The 27,410-nt window shown below is 55.4% G+C and overlaps 1 protein-coding gene across 3 annotated transcripts in view; it reads right to left on the bottom strand.

Moving 5' to 3' along the window:
• CLPB (ClpB family mitochondrial disaggregase) overlaps positions 1-27,410 on the bottom strand; it is an 80,854-nt gene that overhangs the window by 23,535 nt on the left and 29,909 nt on the right. For 2 of the 3 annotated variants that reach the window (XM_066990083.1, XM_048047975.2), the window contains 3 exons: positions 24,573-24,701; positions 6,133-6,230; positions 1,328-1,442 (listed from right to left, as the gene is read on the bottom strand). In XM_066990083.1, the coding sequence (XP_066846184.1) occupies positions 1,328-1,442; positions 6,133-6,230; positions 24,573-24,701 (342 nt within the window). The remainder of the gene's footprint in view (positions 1-1,327; positions 1,443-6,132; positions 6,231-24,572; positions 24,702-27,410) is intronic. The other variant, XM_066990084.1, reaches the window with a different exon arrangement.

Raw genomic sequence — 27,410 nt, 5'->3', positions numbered from 1 at the left:
CGCAGGCTGGTGATGTGGCCGGTGCGCCGATCCTGCTCCCGGCAGGGGACGGTGATGTGCCCCCGTGTACGTCTTGGACTGAGCAGGGAAAGCTGCAGGGACACGCTGCTGACAACAGGTTTTGCTTCGGTGTTATCATCGGTATTTACCGAGCAACACCCCCAGAAGGATGGAGGTGGAAAGAGCTCAGGAGGCAGATCGCCCTTCTGCTTGCTGGTAGCCATCCCATCTCCCCAGAGGTCCGCACGTCCTGCAGCTCCCACCAAACGCAGGCTGAGAGCCCAGGACCTTGACTCCCACTGACCAGGGTGGAGCCAGACTCTGAGCTCCCAACAAAATCGGCGCGTGATGAGGAAAGAAGAGCTTTGGGCCATGAGCAGCAGCCGCTTCAGCTGCGCTACTGTTTGTTTCCTCAGCAGCCAATGCTTCCCTCGACACCAGGACTAGAGGGCACGAGGTGAAACTACCAGGAGGCAGATCTAAAGCAAATAAAACCATGTTATTCCTTCGCTAGCTATGCAACTGCCTGCCAAAGGATGCATCCAAGGGCAGCCTGGACAAACTCAAGAAGAAATATCTCTCGAAGGCTGCTGCACACAGAGATGTAGCTTCTGGGTCAGGGAACTCCTGGGTTGCAAATTGTTGGACGTGGAGTGGGTAGAGCGGGGCAACACCCCTCTGTTTGTCTTGCTGGTCTCTGCACTCCGCTGGCAGGACACGGGGCTAAAATGGCCTTTGATCTGATGGTGCACACAGGGCCAGGGAAGTGTGACCGAGCTGCGTGCTTGTATTTTGTGTGGAACAAAGTCCCACGTCTGTAAGGAATACAGGAAGGTTCCCCAAGCAGTCTGTGTGAGAGGTGTTTATGCGCATAAAGCTGCACGGAACTGCTTGTGAATTATTAATGAATAATATTCTTAAGACAAATGGTCCCGTGAAAAAGATGTTCAAGTGTCACCGTGTTCAGGCACCGTATTTCAGCCAGCAGCTGAGAACATGCTAACGGTGAGCGGTGCAGCCCCTGGAGGCCAGCTGTAACCCTTGGGCCACCGTGCTTAGAGCGGGGAGAAATCATCCTGAACCGAAGGGCTCTAACTCCGGGCCTGAGCAGAAAGCATCCAGCAGCACTGCCTCGGCACCTGAAGCAGCCCCTCTTGTGATGAAGAACAAGCTCTTTCTCGGCCAGGAAATGCCTGCAGGACCTCCCCGGCCTCAGTGGGCTGCTGAGATCTGCTGGGAGGCAGCTCGGGTCACGGCTCGAGGCGGCAGCACGCTCGCCGAGGAGCAGAAGCTGCGGGAGAGCAGAGCGGCGAGCGAGCGGTCCTACCTGCTCCCACCGTGGCTATCGCGCTCTCCTGGCCGATGATGTGCTCCTTCAGCCGCTGCTCCAGCGGAAACCTCCGGCGTTCCTCGATCTCCCTGCGGCGCTGCTCCTCCTGGAACTGCGAGAGGGAAGGAGACGTTGGGACCTGGCACTTCTGAGCAGCACGAGGAACGACTGGTAACGCGCACGCCTGTGGTTGCGTGCCTGACAGACAGACGGGCAGACAGATGCACAGACAGACAGACCGCTGCCCCTGGTCGCCAGGAAGCAGCCTGGGCTTGGTAGGAGGCAGCACCAGCCCGAGAGGTGGCAAGAGGGAACTGCTGGGTCTGCTGGCAACGGGGGGCTGAGGGCAGGGGAATGGAGAGGATGGGGCGAGCTTCGAGGGCAGCAGCTGGAAACCTGGCAGCTGATGGGAAAACCAGACTGCACCGCTCCTCTGCCTGTGATCCAAGGGCAACTGAGATCCTTCTCAAATTTCCTAGCGGGCTGTTAACCCGTTAGGGACTTGTTCATTTTGAAAAATAAAGCCTTAACTGTTCCACCTGCATTTCTTTCCTACCTGCCAGCACCCCCTGTTCAAAGAGTCCAACACCCCAGAGCGGGACGAGGAGCACTGCTGCGCCCTGTTCTGCGCCCCGGGCACACCAGACACCCGGCTTTGCAGACAAGCGCGAGAGCACTGCAAGGAGCTCTGTCCTTGGGGTGTTTGCCTCCTTCCACCTCCAGCTCGGCAGGAAGCGGAGCCTTTTAGAGCCAGTGCCGCCAGCACCGCTTCCAGCTGGGTGCAGCTGGAGCTGGCGGCTGGGTGCAGAATGCACGACGAGCGTGGCGCCTTCGCAGCTCAGACTGCAAAGACACGGAGGGGATGAGTGCAAGCACTTGTTCTCCTGGGTCCTGACCACGTTAAAGCTGTGGTTCGGATGTTTCAAAGCCACCTCCCAACAGGAGGTTGCAGAGACACCTGACACAAGCACATCTCAGATTCACGGGGACAGGACCTGGCAGATGCCCACAGCTGGAGCAGGTCTTACAGCGCGGTGAATTTCTAGAGGAAAGAGGACAAATCCCAAAGCCCCTTTGCGTCCTTAAAACGTGCTGCAAAACTTCCTGCTGACTTCCACTCTCCATCAGGGCCAGAGGCACTGCTAACATGGCCTCTCCTCAGGAAAATCCCTGCTCTGGGAAGAGCCGTCCCACGGAGCCGCGCTGAGCGACGGGCAGAGCACCCAGAGCCCACGGGGTCTGCAGAGTGAGGAACTTAACGTAGGTACACGGCCACATCATTCAAAGCACCTTCTGGACGGAGAAACCCCTCTAATGTCCTAGAAAGCAGTCAAAGGGTGCAGGAGGGCCTTGCTGTCAGCCCTGGGGAGGACCCCGCCGCCCGCCAGGCTGCCGGTGTCTGCTGGGCTGGGAGCGACTCTGCCCCGAGTTAAAAAACAAGAAATAGCAAGCAATCCGATTCTGACTAGCGCTGTCAGTCTCGCGTGTAACAGAGGTGCCACCAGTCCCGATGCCTCACACGGAGCAGTAACTTCCCTGCGGATCCCTGCGGAGCAGCACGGGCGGGCCGGACCCCAGCGTGCCAGCGCTGAGCTCCCCCGGCCTCACCGACATCGCGGGGCTCCAGCTACGGCTCTGCGTCTTTCTGTGCGTCTTGACAAATCTTTTCTTCCTCCCTCCCCTTCTTCCTCCCCTTTTTTTTTTTTTTTTTTAAGTGCAGAGAAGGCGATCCCTGCTGCCAGGGTGCTGAATGATTCGCGTGGGCTTACGGAGAGGAGGAACGACGGGCAGGACGCTCTGCCTCCCTCCTTGCAAGACCAACATCAAGAAAGTCCCTGGGTAGGAAGAAAGCCCCTTTCGTGGGCAAAGGCTGCACAGTCACGGTGCTTTTTGCAAGCTTTCCCACTACACTTTTCTGCTCAGGATGTGTTCTGGAGAAGCCTGCTGCTGCCCTGTGCCACCACGGCTCCAGCGTCCCCGTGCCAGCGGCTGTGGGCAACACCGAGTGGAGGAAACTTGGCAGAAAACCTACAGACATGGAGGGCACGGCATCTTTCACCTTACAGGAAAAGGAATTTGTAAGGTTGAAAGAAGCCAGGATGATAAACTTCTGGGCAGCTGCAAAACAAGCCAGGGACGTGAAGAAAGCTATCCCGGTGTTACAGCCTTTGGAGGCTGGGAGAGCGGTCCTTTCGTGGGAAGGACAAACAGCATCTTGAAGTAATTCCGGGGGGCTTACAGACAGCAAAAAATCAGCTTTTGCTGTGAGGCCACTTACTCTCCCCCCGATTCTACACATCAAGTTGGGTGTAGCCTAACAGACACTTACCAAGCTACCAAACCCGACATTTTCCTCAAAATGTAGGCCTGAATTGTGGAAAGAAAGCAGACTACACTAGAACCATGACTGGATGTTTGTTTTCTTTCAAAGCTCCCCCAAAGGCTATCCGATGCGATGAAGCGGGCACGAGGTCCAGCTCGGGGAGTCCTCGCACCACTGCCTGCCAGAAGGGAGCACGGGGAAAGGGCGACGACGTGCTCGTCCGGGCTCATCGCTTTCTTAAAAACCCTTCGGCAGCCACTGACAGAGAGAGGAAATCCCGCTGGGTGGTCAGGTTGGGACCGTAAGCAGACGTTAGATTCCCTGTGGACTGTAACACTCAGAGGGACAGGGTGGGAGCACGGTGCTGAGTTTTGGTGGCCGAAAAGCAAATGTGACCGACGCGTTCCAGAGCTGAGTTTTAGCTACCGCACCGAAGGGAAGGAAGACTTTGAGGAAACCGTCTTTGAGGAAAGCTTGAGAAGTCACTAAAAATAAATTTCAGCCCCTGACACTCTGCCGGGTGTGTTGGGGAGCAACAACTGAATGGGCAAAGGAAGAACCCTGGGAATTGAGATCAGTCCTGGGGCTGCTCTCAGGCCAGGTACACACAGAAGGCAGTTTCAAGGGCTACTCCCTGCCTTTCAGCCCTGTAATATACCCGACAGCTTATTTAGGCTTCACCTGCAGCGTTCAGCAACGTGAACCAGCTCAGGAGCCCTCGATACCAGCAAGCGTGGTCTAGCACGGGGAAGGCGCACACGGAGTTTTTTAGAAGGATAAAGGAAATCAAAATAAATTAAAAATACATATGAAAACTCCTTGTTATTCTGTCACAAGGATATGTAAATAAAATCTATGGGATGTGCCCATCCAGTAATAGTTCTGCCAATTCATTCTCGAGCAGTGATTAAAATGAGCAATAAATTCTCAAAGACTCTCGGTGGAACGCAGATACTGGGGTGGATGCAGCCCTTGGAGCACTGCATCCCCCCCAGCTGAATATTCATCACGAGCTGCCTTGACTGTCTTTTGTTTTATATACAAGTACAATCATCTTCATCGGGAGCATCTTTACAGATATATTTCCTTTCTCCCCTTCATCTATTAGCTAAGCATAAAAACCAAAGCAGCTCTTCAAGCTGTTTGGGGCGGGTTTTCTTGCCGGTGCTGGACCCCAGAGACTCTTTACCCAGCAGATAATTCCTCCTCCCTCCTCCTGCAATGATCCCAAGTACTTTATTCTCAACTTCCCTTCCTAAAAACTTGCTTGGAGAGCTGTCCCAGCGAGCGCAGCTCGCCAGGCGCCGTCAGCTCTGCAGCCACTTTCCCCGCTCTGATCTAGCACGGAAAGCACAGGGGAAGGAGCGCCGTGCTCCGCGCTACGGACACAGGTTTTCTGGTCGGGGAACGTGGCTTTGAAGTCTGGCTGGGGCAAGGGTTTTCCTAGGCAAGCACAGGCTGTCCAGCAGACGTGACTGCCTGGCAGACTGACTTGATGGTGTCTGCTAAATGCGGTCATCGCCACAGTTTAAATTCCCTCCATCATCTTCCACGCACGGGCGAGTTTTTAACCTCAGGTTTCCAAGAGGCAAGTTCGAATTCCACGCCTGTAGAACCTGAGGTAGGCAACGTCAGGGGACAAGTCGGAAAGCAGAAGCAAGCCTGGCCCCACCGTGACTCAGTTTCTGCTGCAGCGACCCGGTGGCACCGGTGCCCTTTCAGAGGGCAGCTCTGAGCCCCTCCTGCCCTGCCGGGACCGAGACTGATGGCGCTCTCCAGGCTCCGCTCCTCATTCCTCCGACTGCTTTTCATTTCTTGACACCAGGCTGCAGGTCCCTCGTTGTCTAATAACCTGCTAACCTCTAAGCTTAACTGCCCCTCTTGTTCTTTTCCTGGAAGCGCCACCGCCAGCAGGGATCTTTTCCCTCTTTAACGTACCTCGTAACCGTGACTCGCGGAAGGGACACGGACGGCTCCAGCCCACTCGAGAAGGAAGTGGGGCTGAAGGGACCCGATGGACATTTCACAGCCAGACAGCAGAAATCAGTGTCTTTTGCCTTAGACTGGTGCCTGTGAATACGTGGACCCCAGGCCCACAGCTGAACTTTAATTCTCAGATCTCATCCTTCTTCCAGGAATTTCAGAAAATAAAGTAAAAGAATATCTCGGTTTTACTGTATTTTTGCCAAGGGCTTGCAGGACAGAATTGCTCGTCCCTGTGTATCTCACTGTCAAGGACGACATATCAACACGGAAGAGAAGGGCACACAGCTATGGATACAGCTCATAAAGACTTCAGTTCTTTTCTTCCTCCTTTATGCATCATGTCATCAACTTACACAGCCTTCTTCCAAAACAGCATGACATCTTGGAGGTGTAAGTGTGCTAAGGCGATCCTCCACTGCAGGCACCAGACCTTCCTGAAAATTGTTCTTATAATGGAAAAAGGATGACAAAGTCACCTGAATCTCGGGCTCACCTTTGTCTCTGATGCTCTCAGAAGGTTCATGACCTCCCCTTCGCGGGCGTAATCCAGGGGCGTGTGTCCCATTTCGTTCTTCTGCAGGGGGTTGGCACCTGATGGCAGGAAGAAATTCGAAAGATCAGGGGAGCAGAGTTCAGCCTTGGTACGGAACGAGCACGAAGCGCATCTTGTGCCCCCCGTGCTAGTCCGAGTCCCCTCGTAACCTTTGCTCCAGAGGGTATCAGGATCAGAAGGGGACAATGTACAACCAGCGGTTACACGTGCGGGGAACAAGAAAAGGAATTGTCACCCCTAACAACTGGCCTGGCAGGGAAGAGCTGCTGTCGGGGACGAGAGCACATGGTCGCCAGAGGAAAATACGGCCTGACAAAAGCGCCTGCTACTGATCCTGGGGGAGCCAAACGGGGCCACGGCAGCTTCGACTGGACACGCCATCCCATCCCTCCGCTCTCTTACTCCACGCTGGAGCTGGAGATGGCTGCGGTCTGCTGAGCAGCTGCCACCGTGAGCCTACAGAAGTGGCCTTTGGGGAAAAATCATTCTCTTATTTAGAGATAAATTAAAAAAAAAAAGCCAACAAACCCCGAAGACTGAACTAGTGCAGGGAGTCAGATGGGCATCCTCACGGAAACAAGCCTGCCCAGAGCTCCCTGTCCCCTGTCCCCTCCCCAGACGTGTCGGGCTGCAGAGGGACACAGACAGTCAAACTGGTCCCAGTTGGTGCGGCGGGAAGTAGCGGTAAGCGTGTAGAGGCGATCTGGGGCAGGGCACTCCAAGATGAGAAGAAAGAGCTACTGGGGAGCAGCCAGAGATGCAAGCAAGGTCCCACAGGGCTCACCTCTGGCTCTCGGCACCTCAGGAAGCATCTCTTAATGCAGAGAGGGACTCGGCACAAATGCTCACGTACCCTGTGCCCCCGCAGCTTGCTGTGCCAGCCAGCCAGAGGTCACGAGAAGGAACCTTCCGACTGGGCTGAACCCCCCGGCAGGGTGCTTGAGCTAACCTGACCACCCCGGCGGTGCCAAAGCGGCAGAAGTCACCCAGCCTTGAGCAGAGCCGGTCGTGGTGCTGGGCAGTGCCGGCCCACAGCCTGAGAGCCGGGGGGGTGACGGTGACCGGCAGCGGGGCAGGGAGGGCTGCGGGTGCCTGTGCCCGGCAGGGAGGGACGGGAGAGGGACGGGAGCTGCCAAAAAGCTGCCCGGGCGCTGCTGCAGGCTCCCCGCTCTGCAGGCAGCGTGGCAAACACTTTCTGCCCCGCTGCACCCCGGGGCGAAGCGGCTACCTTGGCACGCGCGAGGCGGGCGGCAGCCCCTGCTCCTAGAAGGCGGGGATGCGCCGAGCACCCCGAGCGCTCCATAAAAGCGAGCAGCAATCATAATATATGAAAGAGGAGAGAGGGCTGCGCTGTCGCGAGCCGGGGAGATTAGCCATTCCCAAGCATTGGCATCGGGGATCTATATTTGCTTACAGAATGAAAAATGTGCTCCATAAACATTCGACGCAGAGTAATTTCTATTGCAAGCCTTGTCATTGCAAATAAAGAATATGATGGAGACAGGTGAGATTGCGCAGGGCCGGGGCCCGCCGCTCCATATCCCTCACGGAGGCAGAGCTCGCCGCCCCCTCCCCAGCCCTCCCGGTCCCCTCCCCGCCGCGCAGGGGGCACGTCCGGGGCTCTCCAAGTGATGACATCCTCGAGGCGAGGCCCGCTTTCATCTCAAATGAAGGCTGAGGTTTGTTCGGCTCTTCCCTTCTCCTGGATCTATCAATAATGGCTCTCCAATATTGGCCTAATCCCCCTGTTAATGGCTTTGACGACTTGACTAATTGCTGCAATAATTGATAGAACCCGACTCGCGCGACTGGTCGATTCCCACCTCCAGTACCGGCAGCAATAAAATATTACGCCGCCATAAATAACCGTGTCACTTTGCCTGCTAATAGAACGCCAAAAGTGGCCACCGGTTCATCAGCGCCCCGGCCTGACCTCCCTCCTCGCCGCCCCCTCCCCGCCGCCCTCGCCCACCCCTGCAGCCGCCCACGGCCGGGCGCCTCGGCCCCGCTGCGTGCGCCCAGCGGGCTCCGGCCTCGCCGGGCTTAATAGGAGGCAATCCGTCACCTCCCACCAGCTGTCTGGGGCTGGAGATGGACACCTGGGCGACACCTCGGGCTGTGCGAGGCGGCCGCCTCCTCCCCCGGCCCTCCTGCACCTCCCTGCTCACATTAGTAGGCCCCGGCTTATCATATTTGATAAATAGCGCGCTGGCTCTCGCCCAGCACCCGCGCGGCAGCGCCTAGCTGGAGCAGCTGCGGAAGGTCACTCATTGGGGAAATATGTTTCTGTCAGCGGTATCGAAAAAAGTTTAGTAGAGTGACAGGCCTCAATTTTTCAAATTTTATTAACTCCATCCTCTTAACAATTTGTCTTGAATTCCTTCGGATTCTGGATAACTGTCAATAGAGCGCGGGACGCGGCGGGCGCGGGTACCCGTCCTCAATGCGTCGGCACCAGGGGGGAGCGGGGGTCACCACCAGCAGCATCGGGTGGGATCCTCTGGGGGGAGGCAGCGTGGGACCCACCGTGGTGCTGTCCTTGCTCCTTGTCCTCTGTCCTAGCTTCTTGTCCTCCATCCTTGCTCCTTTTCCTCTCTCCTTGCTCCCTGTCCTCCATCCTAGCTCCTCTTCCTCTCTCCTTGCTCCCTGTCCTCCGTCCTAGCTCCTTTTCCTCTCTCCTTGCTTCCTGTACTCCGTCCTTGCTCCCCATCCTCCATCCTTGTCCCCCCCTTGTCCTCAGTCCTTGCTACTTGTCCTCCATCCTTGCTTCCTATCCTGAATCCTTGCTCCCTGTCCTCTCTCCTTGCTCCCTGTCCTCCATTCTAGCTCCTTGTCCTCTCTCCTTGCTCCCTGTCCTCTGTCCTTGTCCTCCATTTCTTCTCATCCTTACCCCCTGTACTCCATTCTTGCTCCCCATCCTCCATCCTTGCCCCTTGTCCTCCATCCTTGCCCCCTGTCCTCAGTCCTTGCTACTTGTCCTCCATCCTTGCTTCCTATCTTGCTCCATCCTTGCGCCCTGTCCTCTCTCCTTGCCCCCTGTCCTCCATCCTAGCTCCTTTTCCTCTCTCCTTGCCCCGTCCTCCATCCTTGCTCCCTGTCCTCTGTCCTAGCCCCTTTTCCTCTCTCCTTGCTTCCTGTACTCCGTCCTTGCTCCTTGTCCCCCATCCTTGCCCCCTGTCCTCAGTCCTTGCTACTTGTCCTCCATCCTTGCCCCCATCCTCCATCCTTGCTCTGTCCTCTCTCCTTGCCCCCTGTCCTCCATCCTAGCTCCTTTTCCTCACTCCTTGCTTCCTATCCTCCATTCAAGCCCCCTGTCCTCCATCCTTGCCCCCTGTCCTCCATCCTTGCCCCCTGTCCTCCATCCTTGCCCCCTGTCCTCCATCCTTGCCCCCTGTCCTCCATCCTTGCTCCTTGTCCTCCATCCTTGCCCCATCCTCCATCCTTGCTCCGTGTCCTCCATCCCTGCTCCCTGTCCCAGCTGTCCATAATTCAGGTTCTCAGCCAGGGCCTGACCTTGCAGCCGTCTCTCTGTGTCATTTGTCTAGGCAGCTCTGTGTCACTTGCCTAGTTCCTCAAGGTGCCTCCACCTCTCCCAGCTCCTCACCAGACCCTTCCCGCCGAGGAGCGCACCCAGCTCAGCCCTTCCCGCAGCAGCTCAGAGCCCACACGGGCGTTTCAGCAGGGACCAAGCCCTCTGCGGGACCAAAGCTGCTCCCTGGTCCCAGCGCAAACCCAGGCTCAGCCCCAGCACCGAGCTCCTCTCGAGTGGAAGCTCAAGACGCGAAGCTCTTGGACGAGCTTGGGACGGGCCGGGGCACGCAGCCCGTCCTCGGCACAGCGCGAGAGCCACAGGAGGGATGGAAAATCCTCAGGGATTGCCTCTTACATCTGCCCAGGCTCAACAAACACCCCCTCTGCCAGGAGCACCGCCTTGCCCCCCCCCGCAGCCCGCCTGCCCGCCCCGCGCTGCAGCACGCCGGGGAGGACGCGGGGAGCACCCCGCTCCCACGTAGCACCCTCTGCAGGACCCAGACCACTTCTCCTGGGGGAAAAACCGGGACGACTAATTGTCCTGGTGAAGGAAACTAAATCCCAGGAAAAAAAAAGACTGGAAGTCCTCAAACCTAGAGCGGGCATGCTGCTGAGGGTGGGCACCCAGAGACCGTCTCGAACCAGAGGGGCTCTGGGCGGCAGGCAGACCCGGGGACGCATTGCACAACCCCGGTGTGCTAAATGCAATTTGCCACCGCAGTTACACCTCTCCGTGGCCCTGTTCAAGCACCAAAATAGTCCGGGATTCACCAAGAGGAAGCAGCCCATATCACCTGCTGGGGATTGCAGAATGTCATCAGCCGTCAGCTTTGACAAGGCATGACATTGTTATTGCTCCACACGGCTAGTTAAAGTAATATAAAAAGACTTCTGTCCTCCCGAGTCTTCAGTGATTGAATTAGCATGATCACCCCTTTTTCCAGTAACATAAACCTGTTTTTAAATCAATAAGAGACGTATTTCACAAGCGCCTTTTAACATACACCGTTAATAGGAACGTGGCCACCAGAGCCTGGGATCCTGCCACCCCTTTTTCTGTCCGACACCTCGGTAAGTGGAAGGGACACGTTACCGGGCACTGCTCCGCTCGCTGGCAGCCACCTTCAGCCACCTTCAGCTTGAATTTCAGCATGAACACGCACTGCCCCAGGAATATCCTCAAACCTCACCGAGGGAAGGCCAAGAACAAAATCTTCAAAGGTAGCGGGTGCGACTCGGAGCTTCAGGCACACCGGAGGACGATACTCAGGTGATTTAGCACCCAGCCCTACCCCTCTTTACCCGGTGGCATTTGCTGATTACTGTGCCCATGGCACCCATCTGCAAAACGAGATCAAACCACCTCAGTGTCTCGATGTGCTGAGGCTGATTCTGCCTGCGGTCCCTCCAGTGGAAACGACAACCTCCGTAGAGGGAGTGCTCAGCATGCATCAGCTCCCAGACTTCTTACCCGCACAGCCCCACGCGTGCACCCGTGCACATCTAGGCTTCTGCCTTCATTGAGTTGAAGAAGGTATGTAAAAAAGTGATGGGGAGGAAAAAAGGAGGAAGAAAAGAGTGGAAAAGTGAATTAAAATTCTCAGGGAAGAGGAGAAATCCCAGCAACCTGCTCCCCAGAGAAACGGCCGGGGTGTGAGACCCTCTTTCTCCCCAGGACAGCAGTCAGGCCCCGAAGCGGTACGCCCAGTCCGGGGAGGGTGGGAGGAGAATCAACACGAACCAGAAACGAAGAGGTGCGGGACAGAGGTGATGCTAAAGACATCAATAAAAAACACGAATGGCTGCTGAGCTAGAAAGCGGAGAACAAAAACCCTTGCAGCGATACAGGCCATCACTAGGGAGGGTGGCAAAGTAGAGAATTTTGGGTACAGGTGGGACGGGCAGGGGCAGAACCAACACTGCAAGGCCGTATGAAAAGCAGGTCTCGTCAGGCAAGCTGCATTTCGCTATCCGAAGGCTTTACAAACGCAGTTGAGGACTGCGGATGCACCACACCGAGCAGCTGGAATCACTCATCAGTGACTCGTAAGATCCTCATTAAAAATGTGAGCGTTTATAATGCGATGGTACCACAAACACTAACTGCGGGGTGCAAAAAGATCTAGCAGAAGATCCCCAAGCGCGCCGTTGTGCCTTACGGCGGTGACACCACCCGCTTCGGTTCAGCAGGGTTTTCTGAATTCACTCCTACTGCTCCTCGAGTCCTCCCCCCTCCTGTCACCGGATGAAGCATCACTTTAATGAGAAGCCACGTTGAAGAACTTTCTTCGAGCCTGACAGATCAGCCCATGAGCACTACATCGGCAGAAGCACACACGCAGATGACGCTTGCTGCGAAATGCCACCCTCGCCCCTGAACAACTCCTGCTGGCTTCCCAAGCGCAGGATATTGCAGGAGGATTTCTGTTTCCGTGGCGCAGGATCAGTGCCACCAAACCTGGTTAACGCGTGCCCCGGGGAGGCAGCAGCCGCAGCCGGCAGCTCCTGGGGTCAGTATGTGCTGCCCCTCGTTCCTCCTGGTGCTGGTCCAGCCTCGTGCTTGAAGCCTCTCCAACACGCGTTTGCGCAGCATCATGCATTAGTTCTTGCCCTGCCCGTCCTGCCTAAAATCACTCTCGCCCTCGGACCGTTGCCCCGTTAATACAGCCTGGGGCTGGCCTGGCTCGTTCAGCTTTAGTTCAGCTCTCCCTGCTTCTCCCTGCTGCTCTGGCTGGGACTCGCGTCTCCTCAGAGCCTCCACTTCCCCCAGGTCACTAATTCCTCTCCCGGCATGCAGAACTCTGCATCTGCCTGCATGAAAGAAAAAAAATACCTTGTGCCTTAACCAAGCGTGCTGGCAGCTCACCCTCCTGAGGATTTGTTCGCACAGAATTTACCCAGTCGCCACCAGGACTGTGCACGGTTTTTAATAAATTTTAACGCATCCACCACCAAACAAGGGGATGGTGCCTCAGCTGAGAAAGGGGTGTAGGATGGAAGGGTTCGGATTTAATTACGAACTAGGGGTGTTTCTGGAGTAGAGGGAGCTCTACATGGTGAGGAAGAGATCCCTCTAAACCAGAAACAGGCTGAAGTTCTGAGGAGGGTCAAATGCTGATGGGGGCAGGTGAAAAACAGCAAGGAGGAGAGGTCCTCGCTGAGGCGCAGCTGGGTCGGTGCTCACAAACCTCGGGAACCAGACCAAGAAGAGGAGGGCATCTGCTTCTACACGGGCAGCAGCAGCGAAGTCCAAATGTAGGCTGTGCAAGCTGGAGAGCGCGCTTAGAGGAGCCTGGAAATAGCAGGCGGGAACATTGCGTCAGGACACCTCAGCGCTAGCGTGGAAATTGTACTGCGGTGAAAGAACACGTCCCACGGGTGGAGTAGTGATCTTACGTACTAAAGAAAGGCTGGAGACAAAAATATATATATATATAAGTAAGTTGATTGTACCTGCCAGTGACACAGAATTTGTACAGAATGAAATGTCCTGGCTGAGCTGGGAAAATACAGTAGCAGGACTACTCTTCTGAGGGACCGGAGGACGGGGCATGCTAAGAGAAACCGCAGAGACTGCAAGGGCAAAAAGCGTGATAGGAATAAATCGATAAATCGGTACGAACCAGAGACCAGGAGGTGCTTCCTGGAACAAAGAGCCAGAAAGCTCGTGAGTCTCAGGGAGTCTGAATTCAGGCTTGGATGGAGCAAAAGGCTTTCCTTCTCCAAAACCTCGGCTCCCACGCAGCACGCTGCAGCACGACGCTTTCTCATGCTTAACCTCGTAATAAGCAAACTCCTGCAAGGAATCTTTGCCCAGGAGTTTTGCTCCAGAGGAGTACGGGAGTCTTGGTAGAAATAAAAGCCAGCAGAAAACGTTCAGAAATGTGGACGTTAAAGGCTAAAGAAACCCACGCTGTTTATTAAAAAGTCTTTAAACGGGAAAAGTTATGATCTTAGAAATGAACCGCCCTTCAGCGAAACGAGGAAAACAACAGAGCGTTTGCTCTAGGAAGCTAAATGCAAAGCTGCAATAACGCAGGACAAAAAGGATTTAAAAGAAGCTTCAGGAATAAAACCAAAAAACCTCTTTTTAACTGTATCAGAAACCGGAAGGCAGCCAGACAACGCGAGCTTCAATAGCTGATCAAGATGTAACCCGAGGGCTCAGAGATTTTATGAAAAAACGTTCAAAGGCTGCTTTGCAGAAGTGGTTACCCCTGAGTGCTCCCACGCCCAGCCTCCCTCTGCCACCGACAGAGGTGGCTGTGGGATCTGAGCGGGGTCTGAGAGCCTCGGAGCTCCTCACCCAAGCAGCAGGCTGCTACAAGAAGACTCCCCGTAGATAAATAACGACTTAGCCGCTGAAAACAAAGGACGTAAGCAAAGGAGAGCAAGCGGTCGGTGTGCTCAGGGAAAGCAGGCTGCCCAGGGACACCCAAGGGATTCGTGCTGATGCCTGGGGGGTCAGCATCTGCGAATAGCCAGGAAGGAGGGCTAACACTGACGTGGCGATGACCACCAACACCGAGCTGTTCGGAGCCTATTGACAGACGGTGATGAGCTGGCAAGTGAAACCCAACTCATACAATAGATGTAAGCCAATGCCCACATGGAAAAACCAGTCGGAATTGCACACCAGGTGACAGGCACTGAGCCACCTTTCAGCAGGAAACCAGGCATCAGAACCCGGAGTGGCCACGAGCAGTTCCGTGAAACGTTAACTTACTGCTGAATCAAGGCGAGAATTGCTTCGGAAAGGAGAAAAGAACAGACCAGAAAAGTGTCCCGGTGCCGCTAGCGACCCATGCCTGCCTGTGCCTCGAGGGCTGCGCTCGGTTCTGGTCCCCTCATCCCCCCCGGAGCAGGGTCCTGCCGGACTCCCTGCCGAAGGGCTGGATGCTGCAGGGCAGCAGGGGCCAAAAGGCAGTCGGAGAAACTCCGGGAAGAAAAACCACCCGAGGCTGGAAGGGCAGAGAGCAGCCCCACGGGTGAGGCTGGGCTGCAGGTCGGTGAGCCTGGCCGGGGGATGGCTGTCGTGGGGTTTCTCCTAAGCACCGTCCCCATCCGTGGGTCAGACGTGTGCTCCCTCCCTCGCTGAAATTCACAACAGACCCCCCGCAATTGCTTGATCTCCTTCAGGCTGTTCGGTGCTGTGACAAAGGCGAGTGCCTCCGTGGCCTCTTGCCCAGAGATTTTCACTCCGGTATAAAATTACAAAATTCAGCAGGATGACCAAATCACAGCACAGTGGATGTTGGAAGGGACCTGGAGACCGTATGGTCCAACCCCTGCTGAAGCAGGGGCAACCAGAGTAGCTTAAATCTACTTTTAGCGACCCCAGTGGAACTCAGCAGAGCTGTGCCCAGCGCACAGGAACAACCTGGCCAAAACTGACCCCCCAGCAGTATCAGCACAGGACTGGATTTCTCTTTGAATGCATAAAACAGATGCATGGCAAATGGGAAAGTTGCAAGAGAAAGAGAAAAAAATAAGTTACCGTGTGTTAAATATGAATGTGTTATTTTGCATCTGCTTTCTTACTGGTATCTTACTGGACGGTGCTTGTGCTTTAACATTTAAGCACGGCGGGGTACCCAACCCCCCCCCTCCACACACACAGCCCGAAGTAAAGCACACACGGTCTGCAGACCTTGTGCAAGCAGAGAAAGCAAACCCAGGAGTCTCCTTCCCAGTGCCACGGCCCGTCTGTGCAAACGGGGATGTCCCCAGATCACGGCATGGCATGGGGGAGCTGCTCCCAGGGCAGGCTCTTCTGCAGCGCTGCTTCGAGAGAGGGCTCTGCTGCTGCTGCTGCCCCTGGCATGGCCTGGCACGGCACGGCCTGGCACGGCATGGCATGGTACAGCACGGCACGGCATGGCACGGCACGGCACGGCACGGCACGGCATGGCCTGGCACGGCACGGCACGGCACGGCACGGCATGGCCTGGAACGGCATGGCATGGCACAGCACGGCATGGCATGGCACGGCATGGCACGGCACGGCACGGCACGGCATGGCACGGCTGGCACAGCATGGCACGGCACGGCACGGCACGGCACGGCACGGCACGGCACGGCATGGCACAGCACGGCACGGCACGGCATGGCCTGGCACGGCATGGCACAGCACACATGGCACGGCACAGCATGGCACGGCACGGCACAGCATGACAACCTCCCTCCTGCAGCTCCACGGGCCAGGGCGGCTGGCAGGGGACGCGAGCAGCGCTGTGGGTGCGCAGCGCTGCGGGACCTCCAGATGCAGACCTCACGGTAAGGATGAAGCGGGGGAGCCAAGTTCCCAAGTGTTGCGCTCTGAGCACAAAATCTGACACACCCGAGGTGAAAAAGGCATGAAGAACGTTAGCTAAATCTGATCTCAAAACTGTTTCCAACTTGCCCAGGGACTTAAACTCAGTCTGCTTTCAAGCAGCCTTCTCCAGCAATGCCCAGGAAGGAGCAGGGCATGGAAGGGCTCAGACAATTTGAAGTCTGGGCTCACAAAAACCTCTGTTCTTGGCGATGCCTTGTAAAACCAGTTGGCCTCCCTGCTCCTTTCTGCCCTCGCTTATTCTAATGTCAGTCTGCGTTTCTGCCTACTTGGTACCTGGGTGTGAGAACAATCCTCCTTACCCTTGTTTGTGAGGTAACGCTATGGGAAGGGAAACCAAAGAATCATCATCCCTCCATACGTCTACACGCGTGCAGAGCTATTAAGTTCACGACAAACATTATGTCACCGCAGAGTTTTGTACCCAGAAACACTTAGAGAGGGATCTATTTGCTCCCCTGCCCTATGGGGAAACTATTCTTAAGCACTCCGACACGGACATAAATGTGCTTGCACTCATACCCTTATTGCTCTCGCCACGGTGGGACGTTAGAAGCTTCAGTGCCGTGATATGATTGGTTTTTAAATCCCAGTCTCACAGGATTTTAATTACTGGTCTGGAGCGGCTGGGAGTGGAACTTGCTGCCGTCGGATGGAGGGGGTCGATACGCCGGCCCAGAACATATTGAGCCACGGTGCTCGCAGACTCTATTGCACTATTTAATCATCTTTTGCAAAATTTACAGTGCAACAGAAGGAATCAATACGGAATTTATCACATTCCCTTGTAAATATGAGCACGGAGAGGGAGGGAGGCTTTCAGGCGCTCCTGCACAACAGCTGGCCTGGGCTGGCTGCGTTATGGCAGGTGCCGGTATTGTGCGAGCCAGACCTGCAGCAAGCGCCAGGACAGAAACCTGGGGGACCTCCGGGCAAGGGGCTCTCCAGAACACCGATCCTGACGCCCCGCTGCCACCTCTGGGTAAGGGAGGGCTTGGTGTCCTCCGGGGAACTCGCAGGAGCTCAGAGGACTCAGCAGCTCCTGCTGGTGCCGTGGGCTGGGGCTCTGAGGGGTCCCCGTGGCTCTGTGCGGGGCAGGGATGCTCCCTGCATGAGCGCTTACCGAGGCTGCTGGTGGGATCCCAAACAGCAGAGTTATGATTGCAAACCGGCCTGCTTGTGCTCACTGGGACTGGGTTACAGCCTTGCTCTTCCCTAGACAAGCAGGTTAACTCTGGTTGATCTGCGGCAGAACCAGAGCAGCCTGTGCTTTTCCTCTCCCCAGGCTGACCTGCAGCCGCGCCGGCTTCCAGGACGAGCACACATCCTCCCGGAGCTCCGCAGGCGGACACGGAGTGCATTTCGAACGCAGGTGCCGTGGGCCAAACAAACACCAGGCTCCTGTGCTGCTCCCCCCGGCCGTACCCGTGCCACTGGTGCTTCCAAAGCCCCGGCGGATCCCAGGGCACAGAGGCAGAGCCGGCAGTGATCACGTTAAAGGGTGAGACAGGAAAAGCTGCCAAGGTAGCTCCAGAAAAAATGATTTTGAAGGGAACCAGCTCGTGCTGGAACTGCTCAAGCACACCAACTACTGCCGCACGCTCTTTTGGGCCCTGGCGCAGCGCTTTTCACCCTGATCAATCTCTACGGACGGCTACGCAGAGAACCAAGCAAAGCACAAATTGTCAGCTGGTTTGAATTCAGTTGTATCTGAACCTTGGCTAGAAGTTTTTGGGGATCCATCCATCGGAAAAAAGCGTCAACATAACAGATCTCTGCCAGCTTGGCTTCCTCAGCTTCTCGTTTAGTTACCCCGGATTCCTCTTGCCGATGCTGGTGACCCCACCGAGCGCAGTGAACTGGACAATGACCCCTCTCGGGGTTTGGGTTTCCCCCTCTTCCTTGCTGCCACGCTCTGGCCGTGGGGACGTGGGGAGGCCGCAGCTGTCTGGTGCTGTCCTTCGCCCCCTCGCTGCAAGAACAGAGCCTTTCCCTCAAGGAAAAGCCGAAAACGCCCTTGAGTCTAAGGCATATCACGCAGAATTCCAACACAAGAAAGCCAGCTCTGATTACAACCTGAATTTTCCTGCTAATACCACAAGCACTTTCACTTCCTGATGTCAAAGGAGCATCCCTTGTAATGCCAGCTCAGTAATCCATTTACCCATCGTTCATCCTACTTACAATACTTGCAGTTACGGTGTATCACATAGGTGAGCGTGGAGCGTTACCAACTGCGCTCAATTTACTGGCAAATTGAGTTCAGAAGCCTGGGTCATTGCAGCTTCAGCTCAAATGTTTTCAAAAACGCACATTCTTTCTGTTCCCCCCCATCCCCTCTCACAGACCTGACCCGATCACTCACAGAGCTGACCCGATCACTCACAGCTGTGTGCAGAGCTGACCCGATCACTCACCCTTTATAAGTTAGCACGGATCGACTCGAGCATGGGTCTGGTGGCAGCCAGAGCCGCAGAGGCAGTGGGTGAAGTCAGGACCAATGCTCCTCTCCCGGCTCCCCAGCAGTTTGCGGTGCGGTTCATGAAAGGCGGGTCTTGCTTGACGAACCTGACCTCGAGGACTTGTTAGCATTAGGTCAGAGGCTGGACTGGGCGATCTTGGAGGTCTCTTCCAACCTAGACGATTCCGGGATTCTGTGAGCTGGACTCAGCCTCCCTGCACTGCTGAGGGGTTTCTGAGTACCCCTCCTCTGAGACACTCAAAACCCAACCTGGGCAGACCTGGGCAACCTGCTCCAGGTGACCCTGCTTTGAGCAGCGGGCTGGACCAGGTGATCTCCAGAGATGCCCCAGTGCTTTTATGGCTCTGTGATCCTACAACACCCTGGTGGGGAAACACGACTGTCCTCCTAGCACCCTCTTTGTCCTTCGTGACTATTGCAGTACCTTTGAACTCAAATGCTCCAGTCAGGGCCGCAGATGCTGTTCTTCAAAAACTGCGAAGTATGAGACAAGAGCTGGGCACAGCCAGAGGAACACGTGCCAGCCACGAAACACCGCCGAGCCAACAGCTGAGGCATCACCAAACCATTGGAGGGGCTCCTGCAGTCTGCTGAGCACTGGAGAGAGCGCTGCGGAGGAGAACAGAAGAGCTCTGCGGCATTCAGGTGAGCTCCTTCCACGCCACGATGCCTGTTTGACACCAGGGCCGGCACCAGGGCCAGCAGCTGCACGATCCCACAACGGCAAATGAGAGCTTGATGGCACCCTTCAAAACAAAGGCAAGCAGACTGGGCTTGACTTAACGGGGGAGAGACCAGTCAAGAGCTGTACAGGGACAAACAATTTCTGGTGAACTTCTCCAGTCTCTTCAGGCTCCTACAAGCCTCCTTCTGCTCAGTTCCCCTGGTTAGGCTCTGCCCCTCACAGCCTCACTTTTTGCGTGCCAGGTTTCAGACTGCTGGAATACTTCAAACCTGAATTCTTTTTCCCACATTAGCCTAATGAAGTAGCACCGGGTACTTGCTGCCCAAAAGTAAAGCTTTGCAGGTATTCTTTGGACCTAAAACCCTGCTCTGTACTTGTCACGTGGGAGTAACAAAATAAAAATACAAGACTGCAAGGATGCCCCCAAAATTAAACAAAACAAATCCCCCGTGACTGCAAAACACCCCATGAGCCCTCAGCAGCAGCAGTACAGGCAGGGTGAGAACAGCCGGGCCTCCGAGCACAGAAATGTAGGTGCTGCACGTTGTGTCTTTGCTGCCTTCCTCATCGTCTTGGATCCATCTGCTGCAGGGCTTGAGAACGCCGCGTCCACAGCGCCAGAAGCGACGGGCTCTGCATGCAAGCCCGCTCCTGGGCTCTCCGCAGGGAGAGGCTTGCTCACAGCAGCTCGCACACGCTGACGCTGCCCTGGTGCTGGAGGACAAGCGGCTGGCAGCAGCGTGAGCTGCCAGCGAGGTTTGGTTTGACTACCGGTGAAAGCCCAGGGCTACGAGGGTGACAGACGTGGGAGGAAACCCACTGGGCTTACCGGCACCGGGTGGGGGTCACAGGAACCGAGTTCCCCACAGACCTCTGCGCTCTCAGACAAATCCTGGCTACCTGCCTTTTGGCAACAGGTTCTGGAGGAGAATCGGACTCAGAAGGCTGACAGAGGAAGGCTGAGCTCTATGGCACGGCTGCCCCGTTGCCTGCAGGAAGGCGAACCTTTTAACACGGGCTATTTCGTGTAGCAGATTTAAGTGGTGACATTATGAAAGCTCCCTCTAAAACCAAGACGCTTCCATCACCAAGTAGCTGGAGACCCTGCCTTCCTTGCTCCACGGCGCACACAAAGCCCTCGGCATCGATCGTGCCTGGAGCAGCAACTGGTGCAGGCAGTAGACGTGAGCTCCCACCCACTCCTTCACATAAACACTGATATTTATGGTGTCAGCTCAGGTCAGGAGACTGTGAAATGTCACCAGCAACTGCCCCGAAGGACAACAGAGCAGCGACTTCGTCTCGCGGTCTGCTGGGCACACACATGCTGACCACAAGGGGATAAGGTCCTGGAGGGGTCAAGTGAGTCGCTGAATAGGCCACAAAAGGCCAGGGAGGTGGGGTGAGGGGGAGGCACACGGGGCTTCCCTTAAAAACGTGCCGCACAACGGGGCGGTTGTTTCAGCACAGAGGGGCCTGGGCAGTTAATGGCTTTGGCCCCGAGGGCAGGGCACCAAGCGAAGGAAGTGTTCGGGAGAGTAAATGGACACTTAGTAAAAAGGCAGGTGTAGGGAAGTGTAAAGGAGGGAGCGAGGGGAGCCTGTTCCATGTCAGCAAACAGGAAACATCCTACTCTCAGATGTCAATGGCAGACCGCTCGGGGAAATTATCCTCACAAAGGGCCGGCGGCAGGCACGCTGTGAAAGGTGTTCGATCTCCACTCGGAGACCTTCAGCCTCGCAGCCATGTATTCAGCGCAGATTACACGACCAAGAATGCCGGCCCGGCGCTTTGTTACCGCACGGAGCTGGGAGGAGGGGAGCACCCCGAGCCAAGGCAATGAAATCCTCGTGTCGCGCCACGCGCCGGTCGTGAAATCGCGCCTCCGCTTGCGGAACTCACTGAAAGGAGAGGGAAGAGGCCGGAGCGGCACCGCCAGCCCCCAGGAATTCACCTGGCAAGAGAGGGGACACGGCTGTGATTTAGAGCATCACAAGTTTTCAGCATAACTATGACTGCCAAGGGTGAATGGATGTTGTGCACGGACAGGCAAAGGCACGTTAACCTGAAGAACACGACAAAGTTAGCCTCGGATCCTACAAGGACTTCAGCGTGGTCTCGCACATTACGCACCGAGCAGGGACTCATGTCTGCGGACTGCTCTTCCCAGTGTCCAAGCACTGGGACACGCTTGTATCTTTGCAAGATGATGGTTTTCACCTGGAAATGCATTCTTAGCGTAGGCTACCTTGCATCTGTGCCCAGGAGGATTTCCACGGGGCTGGGTTAGGTACAGAATGTCGATGAGGATCGTCGAACCTTAGTGCTATGGCAGACTACATTCAGTATTTTATTCTGATTTTATGCTCAGTCCCTTCAGTTGAACCCAAACAAACGCAACCCTGCAGATTGTTGTGTGCTTTTTTTTCTGAGATCCAAGTGAGTTCTTCTGAGCTGAGACACGCCGCCACGAACAAAGAGCTCTCTGTGAGCATCGAGCAGCAGAAGTGGTCATTGATGGAGATGACGGTGGCTCCAGCACAGAAGCCCACAAACAGAAACAGCTTTCAAACCAAAAGAACAGTCCTCTCTATCAAAAGAGGCCTGTACACGGCAACGGCACTCAGACAGCTGAGCAGGGGGCAGATGTAGAAATGAGCTGGACTTGCTACTTGCCGTTGTTTATCCAGTATGGCTTAAATTCTTCACTAACTTCACTTATTTGCACCCATATTTCACCCGCGCTTCTGACACCCAGCAGCTGCCTCATCGCTTTCAATCTGCTCGTAACACACCCACCTTGCAAGGAGACTCTGAAAGGCAGGAAGAACACCCAGGTATCTTTGGAAAAATCTCTTCTTCCAGCCCTTCCCCGGACGGTACGAGGCAGGCGGCTGCCAGCCCAAACTCGACAGACCGAAGAAGAGCTCTCAGCCTCCTGCTGGCAGCTCTGCCATCGCCTTCTCTCCTTACCACCGTGGCCAACACATCCCTGCTGCTGCGAGGCGCTGTACCGTCTTCACAGAAGACTGCTCCTCTGCCCTTGCGGCTAGTCCACGCCTGTATTTGAGGTGTTTCTAGAGAGAACACAGCCCTGCCGAAACTCACAGCCTCTCACGCGTGAGACGCTCCCCAGCCCCACGAGCCACAGGCTCGCCCTGCCCAGATCTGCTCCCAGCGCTGCCAGGACGAGCACTTTGACCGCGCCGCCTCTCTCCTAACACCCCAGAGCCTCCCTTGCCTGCCGCGTTCCCCACCACGGCCCTTCCTGGCCCGCGAACTCACAGCTCACCCGTCACGAGAGGGGGAATTCCACCCTGTTCCTCCCACGGGCACCCCGGTGCCGTCGCAGCAGCTCCTCCGGCGGAGCTGCCTGCCCGCCGGTGCCCCTGCACGGTGGCTCCGTGCGGTGGGACCGTGCAGATTTAGCACCAGACCGAGCGCTCAGGCGGTGCCTGCACGTGCTGCGAACACGGAGCAGGTCGGCCGTGCCAGCCACACGCGCTGCACAGCACGCGGGCCAATATTTTGGTCTGAGGACTTCCCAGGCACCACAAGCACGCGCTCCCACGGACGCCAGAGCAGCTGTCGGCTTTTTGAGCTCCCTTCTCTGCAAGCAAACCTCAAGAACCTAGGTTAAATCCATTTGCAGTAGGTTTTCTTTCCGTGCCTCATTTCGGGGGGTTAATTCATGGCCAAGAACTCGGGTTTTGGTATCCAGAGAGAAATCCTGACCCAGAGTTAACCGTGGAATTCAGTGGCATTGAATTCCAAACTTTCCGTCTTATTTTTCTGTTTGTGAAAGGTAACGAGCATACATACAGGTGAGTATCGAGGTTCAGTGTTCCTACATTAATTTTTCCTCATCTCTTCTGGGAACGTTTACTTTTCATGGACGATACTTTCCATTATCTTTTTAGTTGCTTTCTTACCGAATGAGCCTTACGCGGACACGTCACACAATTATCTGCCTTCCTGCTTCCCGAGAATTCACTCCCGAACCCCTGAGACGCCCACACCACAGAGATGACGACATTCCTAAAATGTTTGTGAAATCAGCATCTGGCTAGAGATACCCTAGAGATGTCCCCACTGCAGGGACAGGCTGACAGCACTCAGCTCTTACACGCCGCGCTTGGCAGACGGCTGCTGGCTGGTCAGCAAGCACACACTTGCGTGCAACCCACGGCACGGCTGTTTGCTGCTCAGGGGTGCCCTAGGTGCCTCTGCAGGGAGGACAGGAGTTGAAATTGTTGTAGCAGGAGGAATGGCAGGGACAAAGAACATAAATCTGGAGGAAAGCAGAACTCGCTAGCTCCACGGCCCGCAGAACAAGGTGCGCTACGGGCAGATGCAGCTAATTTAACGGCACCGTGCACACCTAGGTACACAAGCAGTGGACCCTGGTTCTGGACAGCAGCAGAACAAAGAAGCAAATGTCATCCTGGTAAAGATCAGCAGGAGGGCAAATACAAAAAACTGTTGTCATGGTAGCACATCTCTATTCTGTTGGCTAAAAGCAGCTTCTTCTTTTCCTCTACTTCTGCTGATGAGCTTTCTCCCCGCGAAGACAGCCCAGCACTGCAACAGGCTGCCCAGCGAGGCCGTGCCACGTCCTCCCTCGGAGGTCCTCCGGACCCAGCTGGCTGAAGCCCTGCGCAGCCTGGCGTGGCTTCACAGCTGACGCTGCTGTGAACAGGGGCTCTGACTAGAGACCTCCCGTGGTTCCTTCCAGCCTGACCTATCCTACAATCCGTGAATCTTCCTCTCTTTGGATCTGTATCTAGAGTCGTGAGTATGTAAGAGAGAACGCTAAAGCGGGATTTATGAGAAGAAGGACTCTGTGCTCTAACAGAGAGGACCGATAGCTGCACAGGCCAATTTCTGCAGATTCTGCATTGCTAAGCCCAAACCACCAACAGCCATGGGTACTGGCATCCACCCAGAGCCTTGCTGCCTACAGAGCAGATATCCCAGTAAAACAGGGTACGGGTACAGTACAGGTACTTATGGGCTCGGACAGATCGGTAGAGGGCAAATTGCAAAAGGGAAAATGTTTGAAATACCGATCAGAGAGACCAGTGGATGCATTTCCATTGAATTACGGGAAGAAATGGAAGACTCGGTGATTAAGATGAGGACACCCACCATCACCACACGAGAAAAGAAGCTGGAGATGACTAAGAACACAGAGACTAAAAGATAATGAGATTAAAGCAAACAGTAAATCGTATCTAACCCTGAATATGGAGGAGTGTGGATCTCGTCTAGGCCTGGCATTCTGTGGGCCAGGCCTCCCCGGCAAAAGGGCTCCTGGCCCAGGAGCCGGCTGGAGCCACGCAACTCACCTCCATCCAGCAGCAGCTTGACCGTCAGGTAGTCGTCGGCGAGCACCGCGTAGTGCAGAGCCGTGCAGCCCCTGAAACTGGCTCTGATGTTCAGGCGGTTGTTGAATTCGTCCTCCCGGGTCACAAGGACTGCAGGGGAAGAAGAACGAAAGCTCAGCTCACCGAGCGAGGCAAAGTAAAGAACTGTCTGTCTGAAAACGCACTTAGCAGCATGGATCACCCGCCAAGGAGCTGGAAGCTTGTTAAGGGCCCAACGACTTTTCTCAGGAGACAATCGGGACCCCGCGGGGGTTTCTGGTGGCTACTACCCACTGCCCGGGGCAGCAGCACCGAGGAGGACAACACGGGGATCTACAAGTCCCGGCTGCTGCCTTCCCACTCCCCTCACGCTGGGGAGGAGGTGGTTGGAGAAAGCCAGAGAGAAAACCTCAGCGCTGTCCCAGCCCCGGCCTCTCTGCACCTTCTGTGGCTTCAAGTGAAACCAGGATTCAGCACAAAGGAGCACGCAGAGACTTCTGCCTTTTATTTCCCTTCTCCCGTGAGAAGGAAGAGAACGAACCGCCCGGTGCCTCCTCTGCACCACCCTCCTCCCCCGGCAGCCCGCAGCTCTTTAAGGCCAGGAGCACAGAACACCAAAACCCACCAAAACCAAGAGAAGAGAGACAGAGAGGCCGGGAGACGACAGAGCTACAGGTCCTGGAGACAGCAGTCAGCTGGGAGTGCCCCGGGGTGTCCTCAAAGTCCCGGTGGGCTCCCCTTATCACACAGCTCACCTCCACCAGGAGCTGCCTCCCGTACACCATGCTTCCCAGAAACGTCAAGAAGCAGACATCTAAAAGCGGGAACTCTTCTAAAAATGCTTCCTTTGCTAACTGGCAAGTAATAAAGGTTAAAGCGCCAGAGCACGATGCCCAGCTTCACCCTTGCTCCTGTCCGTTTGCTCGCTGTCTTTGGTCAGGTACTGAAACCGTCTGCTCCCTGGGACCAGGAGTTTTTATTCTGTTTCTTCAGCCACCGGTGCAGCGGGCTGCACGAGGTGCGCTCCTAGGCACTGCCAGGATGGGAATGATTCATAACGACACATTTTACAGCTCGTTAGAAAGCCTGGAATCCCCTACGCAAATGCAATTACACCGAGCCCTGGCAGGTTTTGTGAAGTCAGGCCTAGGACCTGTGATGTCTCTTCGAACAGAAGCCGACACCTCCTAAAGCTGATTAATTGTGTGTTTTTTCCTTCCTTTGAGCCCTGTTCTGCCGAATGCCGGGGCGCGAGGACACCCTGCAATAGGGAGCGGCCAGCCGTTTGTGCGGGCAGGCTGCGCGAGGCTGGGACGAGGCACTCCGAGGGCAGGAAAGGGCCGGGTGGTGAGGCAGGCACACCGACACGCCAACTCCTCCACATCAGGTGCAACACCAAAGCGGAGTTTGGACCGGGAGGATCGGGGAATACGTTAAATCAAACCCAGGTACAGTGGCAGAGCTGTCACCAGGCAGGCTGAGGGCTCCTGCGAGGTGACCCTGAAGCGCATCGCTTCTCTGCCACGCGCAGGTCCAGCCCGTCCCCGCACATCTGCATCTCGTTTTAGGGACCGAAGGGAATGCCAGTGCCGGCCTGCTGGCTAGCAGAAGGGGGCTTCCAGGCACAAAGGCGCCTTCACATCACTCCCGAGAGCATGCAGCACAGCCGAGAGAAGCCTCGTCTCAAGCCTGGCCAGGATGGAGAGGCAAGGCCCCCAAAGAGCTCAGGTATTCCGCGGTACAACCAAGAGCCCACAGCGACCACCATCCCCACGCCTCAGGGGAGCGAAGATCCATCTCCCACATCGCCGCCCACCCTCACCGGCCGTTTTACGGACGAGCAGCTCAGGGCTGTGGGCTTTGACAGCTAAACCTGAGGAAGCCCACGTTCAGGGGGTTTGTCCGTGAAGAGCTCTGGGCACCCAGTGCTCTGTGCCAGCAAGGCAAACAGGCACACACCGCGGATGTCCCGCACCGCAGCCTCCACGGTCCCTCCGCAGAACTCCTGACAGGTTTCCAGAAGATTTGATAAGTTCAGCACAGAAAGCACTGCAACGAGTGCCTGATGCTGCTCCAGCCCAGCATCTCCGCTAATGAACCGCAGTACCTCCAGGAAGATCAATTAATGCCCTGGCTCCTTTCCTTTCCTGGGTCTTTTCTCCGAGCGTACTGGGCGAGTATGTATATTTATTTATTTGTCGTCATTTCCTACCCAGGGAGGAGCAGGATAATGAACTGCGTGCGTCAGGGAAGATGAATCTGAGATACTAGGGAGCAGTGCAGTAAAGAGATTAAAGTGTTATTATTGTTGGTTTTTTTCCCCCATGGTCCGTTGTGACAGCTCGGCCGTCATCTGTAAAAAATGTCTCAGAGAGAGATAATCATCGGAAACTCAATAAAGCGTCAGGGGAAGCCTCGTCTACCATCAATCACTGGGTGCCTGGAAATTTTCAGCCCTCTGTCTCCCTTCCTGCCATCCATATAAATGTCTGTAATATATTTTGTGCAGTGTTTGTGGAGCATACCCTCTCGATTTGGATGTTTTTATGAAAAAATATTTATACACGAAATATGTAAATGGGAAAAAAAAATAAAAAACAAAGGCAGTTTCTCTCTCTCCCTCTCTTTTTTAAAATGCAACAGAATTTATTCTTTTTAATAAAACATGTCAAGCAAAGAATTAATGCAACTTCTTACTGAGTGGCCTTATCTTTTCTTCACCCCAAAAATATATAACATTAGAGAGGGATGAATGCAGACAAAAACAATTAACTTTATTGGTTGATATACTTTGCCTTAAATAAAGTCTATGTACATGCA

Source organism: Anser cygnoides, chromosome 1 (assembly GCF_040182565.1).
Source record: "Anser cygnoides isolate HZ-2024a breed goose chromosome 1, Taihu_goose_T2T_genome, whole genome shotgun sequence".
NCBI classification, from domain to species: domain Eukaryota; kingdom Metazoa; phylum Chordata; class Aves; order Anseriformes; family Anatidae; genus Anser; species Anser cygnoides.
Note: the sequence above shows the minus strand (reverse complement) of the source record. Positions and strands in the feature narration are given on the sequence as shown.